Source organism: Rhea americana, unplaced genomic scaffold (assembly GCF_003343005.1).
Source record: "Rhea americana isolate MKP2758 unplaced genomic scaffold, rheAme1 scaffold_19, whole genome shotgun sequence".
NCBI classification, from domain to species: domain Eukaryota; kingdom Metazoa; phylum Chordata; class Aves; order Rheiformes; family Rheidae; genus Rhea; species Rhea americana.
Window position 1 is genome coordinate 602,190 of NW_028186038.1, and position 13,861 is coordinate 616,050.

The following is a 13,861-nucleotide window of genomic DNA, read 5'->3' on the forward strand; positions in this document are numbered from 1 at the left end:
TTGTATCTAATAGTGCTATTGTAACCTCTGGGTCAAAGGATGGACCTGTTTGCCTTGCCAACTTTATTTATTGTAGTAAACAATTAATTACTTCTACCTATAAATGTGGACTGACTTATTGAAGCTAAAGGTTTATGCTGTGTTCAGCAGAGCATTTGAGAAGACATTAATTAAATGCTTTGCTGAAAGGATATKTAGCATTGACAGGTTTACTGATCTGTGTTGGTCATAATGTGGTAAACTGCATTTAAATTAACCCTCCCCCATAATATCTGATACTGATTTTTGCACTCTATTTGATATTTTAAATAGAGCACGCACTCCTATTTATTATGAGCTTTTTACTTTCACAATCTATTTCTTGCATTGCAGCATAAAGCTACAAAGGTGAAGTTGTGTTACAGTGGAAACAATTCCCTCACAAGAGCATTATCAAGAATGCAGAAAAGAGGTGTGGGGCAGGGGTGAGGAAGATTAATCTGTTAAAATGGACTTTGATATTTTTCAGAATTCTGCAGCATGCTGAGAAAGTAATCAGTGCAAGAATGCTGTAGAAATGAATTGCAGTTGGAGAAATAGCAACCCCAAGTTCAGTGAGCAGTAGTTAAGGGGATATGTGGTGGCATGGAATCAGGGATCCGAGATGGTATGGGTCAATACATGTAACACAGGGGATATTAAGACTTAGGAGTGAAGAGGAGAAGTCAGAAACACAAAAGGAGATGGCAATAGGGTTTGTTTATAGTGTGGTTAGAGCAAACTGGTAGTGAGAATAAGACCTTTGAATTGCTTCCTTCATGCATAGAAGTGAAGATATGTTGGAATTGCATAGCACGTCATTTTTAAGGAAACTTATAAGACATTAACACAGTCCAATTTGGTAGTTGTAGTATTTCCTAAAATGCATAGCAATCTGTAGTTGCATTACCAGATATTAATTGTTTGGAGTAAATTACTACTACATTAAGGAAGAACCTATATTAGTTGTTCACTGGAACTGTTTAGATGCTAAAATACAGAGACAGTTGAACATTGGATGAGAGAGCAAGTTTCTGTTGGCATTTCCAATGCGTCAGCATCAACCCTATTTTGGTGGATGGAAAAAGTGTTATGAAAATTCCAGTGAACAGAATTCAGGTCACAGATTTTAATACAGATGAATACTTAAAGGTATTACTAAAAGATATAAGGTGTTTTCTTTCAAGTGGGAGTAAAACAATCTTGGGGAAAAGGGCTAAGCTGATGGTGGAACTGTGAGTGAATTGGATACTACCACCCTTGAGTATAACAGACAAAACTCTTGATCTGTTTTTTTGAACTGGTTTGTTCATAGCTAATGTCTTGTAAACATCACAAAATTGAAATATTGTGTTTATTTATCGGTTCTCACTTTGCAGTTAGTTYGCTGTTTTTAAAATGTCTGTATCTCAGGCTTTGAAAAAGTGGGCTTCTTAAAGCATCAGTTAATGTACACCAACATAAACCTCAAACTAAGATAAGGAAGGCCCGGATGCTAAACACTTACCAAAGAAACTCTTCTGCACTTCTGCCTGTCTCTCATTACTCATAGAAAATTACTTGATCAGAGGCAGTTTTTTTTCCATGCTGAGCAGCAGTTCTTTTGAGCCTCATGGTTAGAGACCATATTTCACTTTTTTATTGGGGATTTCCGTGTATCTAACAGTCACACAGTATTAGTAAAGGTGCATGTTTGCGGGTGTGTATCATTGTGTGCAGGTACCATTGGACAAACAAAAAAGCCTGATGGTCAAGATAATATCACTTACTTGTTTCTACAAGTGCTGTTTTTAGACAACAGTAGCAATTTCCTGACATTTTGCCTCAAATTCCAGGAATCAATGAAAGAAGGATGTTTCTTTAACAGAAAAAAAATCCTGGCAAAATTTTGGTTTAGATGAAATTTAGGTTTAACATTACAAAGTAGTGCCAATGTTACAAAGTAGCGCTTCTGCATTTACGCAATGGACATCAATTTGTTTTTTGAAGAGATAGTATGGTCAGGTGTCTAGCAAGTGGAAGAGGGCTTTAGAGGGCTGGTATTTATGGTGCAAATTGTAATTTTGGAGAGTACGAAACACAGAACCTATAAAGGGAGACAAAGATACCAGAAGCTGGAGGGATGATGCAATGGGAAAACAGGAACACAGGAGATTAGGGGGCTGATGTGGTATTTAGACTGAAAGAAGAAAGCAGCAGAGGAAGATAGGAGGTATAGAGCTGGAATAGAGAAGAGAAGAGAAAGAAGCAGGAGCTTTGGTATAGTCAGGATGGGGCAAAGGAAGGAGCAGAGGAAGATGAGGAAGAAAAAGAAGAGGAATGAAGTAAGGACATGGAGGAAAGCTAGTGGATGTGAAAGCAGGGATGTGGAAATGTAGAGGAGAGACAAAGTCTTTTATAAAAACAGTCCAGACTTATCAGCTCAGCCTTTGGAAATGTTGGCTGGAAGATATTGCTGACTGCAGATGTTGAAATTGAAGATAAAGATGCCATGTGGATGGGGAGTAATTTGGGGCCAGGCTTTGGTAAGGAGAAGGGGTGTGAATATCTGATGGGATGGGGCAACTCAGTGGCAGGTAAGTAATGTAGGTAAAGAAAAGAACATCATAGATCCTAGGATAGAGGTCTACATTAATCCTGCTTCTGCTCTCATTCCTTGTGCCAATAATTCTCTCTCTTTTTCTTCCTCCCATCCCTATGCCATCTTTCCCTCAAAACATTGATATAAGTAGAAAGCTTTCCCTGGTAACACCCTGTGTTGCTCCTGCATCAGAGACAGCCGTTTCATATGCTAGTATATATACAAGTCAATTTATGTAAATAATGTGTCAAGTCATCATGTAGTAGTATGTGAAATAATTTCATTTAATGAAAAGCATCCCTTCACAAGAGGCTTCTGCAGCCATGCACCCACAGTTAGAAGATGCCAGGATTAAGGCTTCCTTGGTTGTTTGCTAGTTGTGATACAATGCTTCTGTGATAATTTTTCCATAGTAACAGTGATAAGAAAAGCTTATTTGTAATGAAGCTCTGCATCCAAGCAACCAAAAAAAATGTTTCCTGAGTGGTTTCAGATTTCAGTTTCTTTCTCTGTCCCCCCTGCTTGACTCCTCAAATTCACCTACTTTCTACTTCCACTTTCTGTTCCCACTAGCCAGATAATTTTCTAGATGTTCTTATTTAGGTGAATCATGGGCCCATGTTACTAAAAGCCTTTAAATGACTTTTTTTTTCCTAATGGTATATTTAAATATGTTTACAAGAATGCAACAGTCCCACTGTTGACATAATGACATTTAAGATGGCTGTGGAGAACCTCTCAGAAAATGAAAATGGTTACCTGGTTAATGAGGAAGATGTAGGCATGATGGAAGAGGACATAGGTTTTGTCTCTGCTTATCACTGATGCATTTCTCCATTCCTTTCCCCCAAAGAGCTGACATCATTTCTTGCTATTTTATACAGACATTTGTGGCCATTAAACTGTGGTGGTTTCTCTTCTTTTCCCTCCCCTATACTCAACCTGGCTGAAGAACTTAAGTGCTAAAAATAAGTAAATGAACAGTGAAATCTAAACCAACATTTTCTAGCCGAAATATTTTAGTGGTATCAGTTTAGTGTGCAGTTGCCTGAAGATTGAAGATAATTTACTGCAGCTGGGCTTCTTTCTATTTCCTCCTTTATTTCATTTCCTTTCTAGTTTTGCAAAAGCATTTAAATAACCAAGCAGTAGATGTGGTCACCTGCGAGGAAGGCTGGTCTCATTTATCAGAAGCCTGACACACAAATGTGCTAAATATGCTGAAGGTGGTTTCTGTGCTACCTTGCTTCAAGTGTGTGTGTATGTGTGTGGGTGGGGGGCAGGAGGGGCAGACAGAGAAGGTGTCCTTCATGCCAATTGGTAAGAACTCTACCCTTACTCAGAACAGTATTTACAAAGGTATACATTTGTTTTGTGTAGGTTGGCATACTTCAGTTACTCTCTTCAGGGTATGTGAATCTAAACAAGACAAAAGTTGCCAAGGACTTTACCAGCAAAAAAGCACCCGTTGACCTCTCCTAGATTGTTTGAGCAGTGGTGTTACCAATAACAGGCTCATTAGAAGAGGTATCAGACAAGTCTTTATTCATACTTGTTGAAGCAAAATTATGCTCTAATGAATTTAGATCAAATGTGCTTAAATATCATTATCTCATAGGAAATGTGACCAATGTAAGTCCAATATGATTTTAAAACACAAGTTATTTTATACATTAAAAGGCATACATAGTTTTCTGTTACTTTAATCTACCTGCACTTTGTGTGCGCAATTTCAATAGCCTCTTCCATGGTGGAGGGAGGGGGAGGGAGTTTATTTTGCTTATATAACTGATGTTATAGCTCTAAGTGAAATAATTGCACCTATTGCTACAAACATCCTGGGAGTTTTTTTTCATGTGTAATAGCAGGTCCCTCCGCGTGGGGGAGTCCTTTTGGCATCCCTATGGTTACAAGCCTGTTCTGTTGCTGTTGTTTCTTCCTTCATTTCCCTTTGTGGACAGTCTGTTGTGATTTCTTCCTGCCCTCTTGCAGCTGGTTAAAGCGATGGTAGATGAGTGCTGGAGCCCTGATCTCTCCCATTTTCCTTTCTCTTTGAAAGTGGGTGCAAATTCCATATTCGTTTTTCCTCTCTTCTAACAGATAATGTATTCCTGTGCTCTGCTTGCTCCTTTTAGATCTCCTTCTTCCAGTGGATTACAAACTTCTGTTTCATAGCTGAGTTGTCCCAGCTTTTCCTCCTCTCTTATCCTCCTCATTCAAGCTTTCTTTTATCTTGGTAGATCTGCAGTAGTGCCTCTGTCCAGCATTGAGCTTTCTTGGACCAGAAGGTGTCTGAAATGTGGTATTGGCAATTCTCTAAGTTGTTCTGCATTAATGTTTTTGGAGAAGACTCTTAAACAGAGGCCATATGTCAGGTTTAGTGTGAGCTGCATTTCTCTGTAGCCATACATTGACAGAAGCCATGCAGGGGGCTATAGGAGTGTTAAAAATTATCTTGYATGACATACGATTTAAAGTTTGGAAGACTAGAGCTCATAAATTTCAGCTAGTAGGCAGCCTGGACACTGATCGTTATTTATAAAAGAGCTGGTTTTGATGTCTCACTGTTTCATCTGTGGGAGGAGTTTTGAATGTTTTAGCTTTTTATTGGTTTTGTTTTTGCACAAACCATTAGAACTCTTGATTAGTCATAAGACTACTTTCTCTTGGAACAGCAAGGTTTATGTTGGCAAACAAATGAAGATGCTATCAGGAATTCATTGTGTGGCATTTGCGTAATTGGATAGCAGTCAATTCCATGTGTGGTTCCAAAACACACATCAGAATTGTTATATTCTTAATGTATACACTAAATTTAAAAAGCAATTCAGTGTGACCAGTTAGATAGTATTGAAGAATTTAAGAGTGTGTTGTTCCAAACTGATGCACTGATTCAGCATGGTTTAATTACCATGATAATCCAGCTCTATGTACAATGGTGCAGTTATGTCATGTCAGAATATTTTATTTGAAGTACAACCAAAATATCATTTGCAAATATGCTAGTGCTTCGGTCTGTGGTAAATCCTTTATCCTTTTATAGGATCAATGTGTAGTGCAAATTACAAGGCTTGACTCATATAGCAGTACTGGAGGAATCTTGGACACATGCTGGAGAGAGATCTGTGAACTAATTTTGCAGGAGTAATTAGCCTGACACACTATACACACTTAGTACCACTGACACACTATACTTAGGTGCTGTCTCTTTGCCCCCCCCCCCCTTTTTTTTTGATCATGACTGTGCTCTTTGCGGGTGGTGTTAGATACACTTAGATGAGTTGAACGATGCAGCCTGGCCTTTAAACTTTGCTAGTTTTCTAGTAGTTTGGCAGTCCAGTAGAAAATCTGTGCACATTTTATGAGCTGTTATCTGTGCTATCTAGAGAATTCTGTAAAGGTTAGGATTTTGCAATGTTTTCATTAATTCAATTTATCAGTTGTTTTATTAAACTTTTTACAATTTTTACGTCTAAAAGTGTTGATGAGTTAGGTATTGAACCATTAAATCTTTCCAATTAAGTAGCTTATAGGGCCCTTTTCAAGTTAATTACATGCTAGCTATATAAAAGACATTTTAGATTGTATGTTCCTTGGGGCAAGAATTTGAAGGAGTGCTTGTGGAGTACTTTGCTGATGCATTTTTGAAATGAAGAGAGTCTCATGGGATTCTGCGATACAATAATGATGTAAAATGTTGCAGGCATAAGGAGTAGGCATCCTTTTTATTAAATCTCAGTTACTCAATTAATATTTTGTGAGGTTTTTGATAATGAAAATGGTATAACTCTCTTTAGGAAGGATTTTGTCATTTCGTGTTACCTGTTCAGAGGATAGATATTTTTTTGAAACATACTGTATGGAGTTACTCTGTTAACATTGAAGAGCTTCATTTTATGCAAGTTTGTCTGTRATTCTGTAAGTGCTTTGTAACAAACTTATTTTTCTTCTGGGTGTGGTTTATTATTTATAGTAGAAATATTCTGTGCATGCTATAAACCTGTCGTGCCAGCTATTTTACACATACAAACAATAGTGAGCTGTAGAAGCAACATGTGATAAAGCAGATAGATCCAGTTGTCATTCTCTAAAGCTAAGTTTGATGTACTGTTATATAGCAGATTTCCTGTCTGTAATCATAGATTGGGTGTTACCTTGTCCTCCTGCTGTCATTACTGCTATTTTCTTTGTTTAACAGCAGATGAACTTGACCCCCCTTCAATTTAACTCAGACTGAGCTCTGCCTACTTCTTGGTATTTCATTTCCACCCCCTCTCCCCAGTGACTGCTCTTTGAAATCACGTGATATGAAATTAATGCTTTGTAATGGTTAATAATATGACCCTGTTGTACAACTGAACTTGATACTTTCTGATCTGTGAAACCAGCTTTTTAAAAACAATTTTGAACAACTAATGAACAAGAAGGGTGGCACTCATGGACTGTAAAATGTTTTTGTTTGTTTTTCTTACAAAACGGGGTGTTATTGGAACCTGTTACAAAGAGATGTTACTAACATCTTCCTTTCYCTTTTTACCAAATCATGGTGAATCATTGGTATCCAATTTCCCAGCACTCATATTGTAAATACTGTCACTTGTTGGTTAAAATTTATTACGAAAGTATCCTATTTGGCAGTACTACACAGTACTGTTTAAAACTTTGCAATAAATTGTAAATCAAAAGCAAATAGAACATCTTTATTCAGCATGGGTTGCTTGTTTCGAAAGCTGCAAGTGCATCATTTACAAAAACAGTTGGGAAATCCTGCAGTGCTGTAATAAAGGTAACATTCAGATATCTGGCTCGCCATGTATAGTTCCACAGGTTCTGTTTTTGGTTGTCTAGTTGTATCGGTAACAGAAAGCTAAACAAAATCTTTTAAGGATCAGGACAGAAGGAAATTTGATTTCCCTCTGAAGTTTTCAATTGCAAGAAGCATTATAAGTGAGTTTGCTGGCTCTCCCTCTCTGAGGWCTGTTGTTCATCTCAAGTGTAAAAGTGCTTCCACAGCCAGATTCACTCTGAGACATTTAAAACTAATCATAAGAACAAGGTGACTCTTGAAAGCTAAAGCTATTTCTGTGGCGAGAAGGTGCGTAATAATTAAAAAATATGATCTTTTTAAATCTGACACAAATGTAGAATAAGAGCAATGTGGTGATGATGTTCTATTTATAGCAGCCTGGAAACAAACTTCATTAATGCAGTAGCAGCTGGAAAACAAGGACTTCGTTTTGCTAGACATTGTGTAAACATAATAAACTATTATTTCTCTAAAGAATTTCCAATCTAAACTCTTATAAGAATATACTGTAGTATTTGTTAAATATTTGTAAATTAAATTCTTAAAGAAAATTCAGATGTGTTGAAACTATTAAATTCCAATCATTCATAATTCCAGAGATCTGCTACATATTTTGAAATAGGATATAAAATCCATAAAATCTAATTCAAGATACAGTAAGCATTGCATATAATATGATCCTAATGTAGTTTGAAATAACATTCTGGAACTTCATAAAATGCACTTTTATATGTTGTTTTTTCTTATTCAAAAATTGTACATTAATAGTGCTAACTAGATTGTGATTATTTATAAAGCTTTTCAGATAGAGTTAAATTTGCCATCCTTAAAACACTTACAATGCACAATGAGAACTATTTCAATCTGTCTCTGTGCCAGCAGGCCCCCCACTGAATTTGGAAAGCTTATTTGTTTTCCAGGCATTGTTTCAGGTTGTCATTGGTTCAGCACCTTAAATATTCTCAGAAGCAATAGTACAGGTTTCAACAACCGCTCTGTCCTCTTGGACACTTCAATGCAAAGCAGATCCATAGCTTTGTGGAAAGGTCATCACAAAGTTAACAAAGCAACCGTGTACCACCCTGGAAGGCTATTGCTACTTAAGAGCTTTCACAGAGCTTTATGCACAGGGTGGTCTGATAAGCAGTGTCTGTTGGTGCAGCTCTGTGTGACTATAGTTCTTGGGCGCTCCAGGCATGTAGTAATAAAAAGAATTATTGCAATAACTCCAGCATCTCTAGACATTCTGTCTTTCTCACTAGAAGAAGCATCTTTTCAAAATGATTATCCTTTGGAGCATGTGTGACAAATGACAAGCTTGAGATAGGAATTTGTCTGTTCCATCTTCCACAGTACAAACTAAGTCTTGCAGAGAACATGCTACCAGTGAGCATCTCTTCCATCTCATAAATGAGCCAGGCTGAGCCTCTGGATCTCTGCTTGATTATAGCTAGAGAATTAGAGAATAAGATGATGCAACCAGACCACTTCTGACACATGCTGATTTGGTAGAGGCTGTGTTCAAACATATGAGACATGTCAGAAAATACAGTCAAAGGCAATCCAAGAAATGTTGCTGCTGCATACACTGAAGTTTCTTGTAGCATGGACAAAAGTGGGACTCAGATCAGTGTCATCTCTTGAGGATCACTGCCATGGAAGTTTTCACATATTCCCATGACAGTTACGTTCTTATGACTTTTTGTTGTCTTGCTGTATTGTTTTGTTGATCATAAAGTGCAGAACCTCTGCTGTTTGCCCAGAAGATTTGTTCAAGGTTGAGCTTCCTTGTAGTTTTCTTCGTATTTTTATTTATTTATTTATTCTACTTTGCTTTCTTCATATCATTGTCACTAATGGAAATAGATTAAAGCTTTAGGGAAAGTTTTATGATTTAGGGAAAGCTTTAGGATTAAAGTTTTAGGGAAAATAGTATTTAAGTAGTCTGATAACTTTCTTTGGTCTGAGTGACAGGTTTTTAAATAAAATTTCAGATTTTAATTTAATACCCAATAGTAAATGTATATGAAATTCCAAACTTTTGGAGGCTTTCATCTGTTACTGATAGGTAAAATGAAGAATGAGGGTTTGAAGTCAACCCTCTTACAACTCAGCTTCTGCAGAGGGAGGGAGTTGCAGTTTTATGAATTGCCTGGAGGTTGCATGTGAATTTGCTTACACCAACTTACTTAGGCTTCTGGAAGGGAGAAAGGGAGCATTTTGTCTTRCTCCCACAGCACTTCAGATGTTTATATTCCCTTAGTCACACAGTCCAGAGTCCCAGCTGCAGCAACAGGATACTGCTCTGAAAGAATAAGAATAAATAAATTTAAATTTCCTTACTACTAAGAGCTATAGAGAAGAAAGCAACTGAAAGTGCTTAAGTATTTTGGCCTTCACTCTGCTAGTGTTTTGACAAGATCAGTCCAGCAGAAGGTACTTGGAAATTGTCTGTATAGTACCAGAATAAAGTCTGATCGTATACTTGTTGTTTCTTACAAATATTTGATAGTCTTTAACCTTATGTCATCCCTGTGCTTGAGATATTTCTACAAGTGAGAGAACTAAGGCAGGAGAGTTTCTCTGCCCATCTGTGCCAGGGTTTTTTGATTTTTGAATCATTAGTGTTGGGRGTTTGTTCTCTCTTCCTATAGACAAAAGTTATGGTAATACTTAATTCATTTTACTCACAATTTTTTGGATGTTTCTGGCTGAATTTTTGTATTAGTGGTGCTATATGTTTTATTTAATTTTTATATTTTGTTTCTGCATTACACTCATCAGCAATGCTGTAGCCACACCAATGCTGAATGAGTTGCTTGAGTTTGTCATTTATGACTTCTTGATCTCAAATTTTGAGGCAGCTGTTGTCAAGAATTTAGACACTGTTCCTCAGATTTCCTTACATGTTATGTGTATGGGCATTTACAATGTACACGAGCTCTAGCTGCACTTTCTTTGAAGTGAATGCTATTGATGTTGCTGTCAACAAGGTACATAGAACTTTGGAGATGACTGATATAAAGCTGTAAGAAAAACACAAATATGACTTGATCTACTCAGATGCTAGACAGTAAAAATTGTCATGCTGTTAATCTGTGTTAATTGAGACAGGTAAGGGTGGCAGTCAGGTTTAAATATTTATTGTATTGATGAGAAAAAATCTGATAGACCAATCACATGCCTGGCAGTATTATGTCACGTCTACCATCTGACTTCCTAAATTCTATGGTGGATGCGAGGCAAAAGATGATAGGTGACCTGAGGAATAGTGCAAGTCTGTCACTGGGCTGTTAATCTTGTATTTTCTTGGGTCAAGCACAACATACTATTTCTTTCTAAAACCATGTCTGCAATGCTCAGTGGGTTGGACTAAGTATAAACTTGTTCTTCAGAAATAGACTTTTATTCCCGTGGCTGCAGGAAAGGAGCTGCTGCTTTTCTAGGGACGTTCTTTATCACTGTGTGCCCAAGATGATTTGTGAAGTTGCATTGAGCCAGATACCCTGGAGGCCATTTTCTATGGACTAAGACCTCCCTATGCCTTTTGTACCTGTACGCATGCCTTGTGTTCATGTGTACAGCTCGTGAATATGTGCATGCAGTGTGACTAAAACTAAATCAAGATTCAACTGTCTGATTGTATTCTTTATTACAATAGCTTATTTTATGGACCTTGAAGATGCAAACGCTGACTGCGTGTTTCAAATTTTACTCAAATGTCTATGGAAGCTGAAAATAACGCTTGTTTTTTTTTTTTTTTTTTTTAAAAAAAAGTCAAACTCTCAAAATAATTTTTCTTGCTGTATATGTAGTAATTTTTGCTTTAGGCCCCCACCCTACCCAGCACTGAATGGTTTATATTTCAGTGTTGGAAAAATATATGCTTAGTTCATACCTCTTGAACTTTGAATGACATATTTAGCAATTAGCCTACAACTTGGAATTAAGAATACCTAATGTTGCATAATCTGTCTAGGTTATTCAGCTATCAAAGTGTATCATTAGTTCTTTTTTTAACTCACACTACTGTTTGTTTATAAAACAAGTTGTAAAATGTGCTTGGTAATCAGAGAATACTTTTTATCAGTATGAAATCAGTATATAAGAAAGCATACAAAATTTAAGTGTTTACATGTTTTAATCTCCAGGAAATGGAATAAGGAAATCTGAGTRTTATCAGGAAATCTGATTTTAAAATGCCTGCCTACCTACTTCATCTTTGCTGCAACTTAAGACCCACAAAATTTATAACGCTCCAAAACTTTCACCAGCATTTTAGTTAATTCTCAATCACAGTCACATTTATGAGAATTAAACTGCTTACATAACATCTGGATATTTTAAGATTTCCTTTCATTTTGCACTAATGAACGTTTCAGATCTAGGTTCTTTTTCTTTTTATTCTGTGCAGTGACCTTGAAGAAAGTAATACAATTTCCTGTTTTACTGCCTCACAGAACAGAATTCTTCCCCTGTCAGTTTACTACTACAGATAGCAGTCAGGATCCTAAAGTTGTTGTTTGCATGAGCCTCTAGAAGAGGAATCCACTGTTTTTTAACTTCTCTGGCATCTGCTAAGTTTCACATTTTCCCTTTGAATCAGCTTTTATGCATAAACCAAGAAAATATTTCTCTTTAAAATGGGATTCCAGATAGTATAATTTCCCTTCGGATAAGCCGTTTGTTAGAACAATAAACCCAATGGAACTAATGGACCAGTGTATCTAGTATGCCCCTGTTCTTGAGAGCTAGAGTCCAGAAGTTCTCTGGAAAATGTCCTGCAGTCTTTTTTGATAAATGATACAGGACACAAATCTTTCTCTGTAAAATAGGAAAGGAGATGCCAATGAACATCTCTCTCTTATGTAAATAGCTTAATGATGGAAGTAGTGATGGAGAAATACTAATAACATCTTTTTGTTTTAGCAGCCTAAATGGAAAGATTTAGGTCTTAAGCCTATCAGGCTTCTGCACTGTCTTGATGAATGCTGTATTGTGTGAGAGGAAACACCAATATCATGCATCTAGCTGAAATTTGATCCTGTAGATATGTTGCACCTTTTCTTAAAAGGCTCATCAGAATTGCCCTGGTTTCTGAATCTAAATTGAGAATAGGTATGAAATAACCAATGATTAGTTCAGTCTGGTCAGAAGTGAGGTGGTTATGGTTGTGAGCAAGATCAGAACTCTGAGCAGGTGAAAGGTACGATGATGAGCTGTGTTTGCGATTTGTGCACGTCTAGACTTACACAACACATGAGGTAAAATTTCCAGAACTTCAACAGCTACAGCTTAATGCCACTTAAGTATTTTCTGGATCTTTTTTAGAGCTTTCTCAATCTGTTTGCTTATTTTAAGAACAGGTACTTGAGCCTAGGTGAGGGAGTATCAAATTCTGATCACAAAGGATTTTAGGGTTTCCTATGATGGGGTAAAAGACTGTTTAAGAAATAACTTAGATCTAATTACAATCTGGACAGCAAGTGAAAGAAGAGAAATGAAAGAATCCTTCAAGAAGTCTTGGTCAGAAGAAAATTCCAGGCCTATATGTAGAATTTATGTGGATTTGCTTAGAAAAATTAACTATGTTCTCCTAGAAGGGTCTGAGAAGAAAAACTAGATTTGATTTTAGTTCCCCTTTAGGCAGGAAAAACAGGTCAACAGCCTTTACAGTATCCCCAAAGGGAGATACTTGAGTCTTGGCCTAAAATGTCTGTTTTCTGAAATTTCTTTCAATTTTTGTATTTTCTCAGCAGAGATATGTCATGGGCCTTGTTTTCACAGGGATTGTTTGTTGATTGGTATCATTTTCATCTTTCCTCTTCTGTCTCCAAACTCTGCAGAAACATTTTACGTTAATTTAGCTTCAAACTGAAAAAATTTCACCAGCTCACTGAAGAGCTGCTTTGCTCTTAAAAAAAAAAAAAAAAAAAAATAAATATTGCTTTAAAAAAAAAAAAAAAAAAAAAAAAAAAAAGTTAGAATTGGTGCTAGCTTGCTACCCAAATTCAGGTTTGTCTTGACATTCTTCACTCTTGGAAGTATGCAGAGTTTTACAAGATGAACCAGTATCTATTGCTCTGAGCAAGTTGCAAAAGAGTGAGCAGGGTATGGAGGATTCAAGAGTGATGTGTAAGGATATAGGGTATGTGGAGTAATTGTGTGTGTGTGTGTGTGTGTGTGTATTGGAAGTAAGTTATAGGATAAGGCATTTACTAAAAAATAGTAAAATATTCTTTACCAAATCTTTTTCATCAAAAGGAAAAAAGAAGATAACTGTATTAAAAATAACTTTTTATTGTTTACTTTAGACACAATATCTTAAGCCTTCATACCTTATTTGTGTTCAGTGTCTTAACTGATGTCAGTTGTTTGTATTATTTTTCTTCATTTTTGACAGGTTGAGATACTAATGTTACGTTTTGAAGAATATGAATTTTCCTGTAAATGAC

The 13,861-nt window shown here is 36.6% G+C and overlaps 1 protein-coding gene across 3 annotated transcripts in view; it reads left to right on the forward strand.

The window, feature by feature from the left end:
• Positions 1–13,861, forward strand: part of ARHGEF3 (Rho guanine nucleotide exchange factor 3) — a 140,090-nt gene that overhangs the window by 43,401 nt on the left and 82,828 nt on the right. Inside the window, exon 1 of one of the 3 annotated variants that reach the window (XM_085302341.1) lies at positions 4,597–4,657. The exons of the other annotated variants lie outside the window; for them this stretch is intronic. Within the exon in view, the coding sequence (XP_085158467.1) occupies positions 4,604–4,657 (54 nt within the window). The 5' untranslated portion in view covers positions 4,597–4,603. Of the gene's footprint in view, positions 1–4,596; positions 4,658–13,861 lie in introns of those variants that run through there. 3 annotated transcript variants of the gene reach the window in all.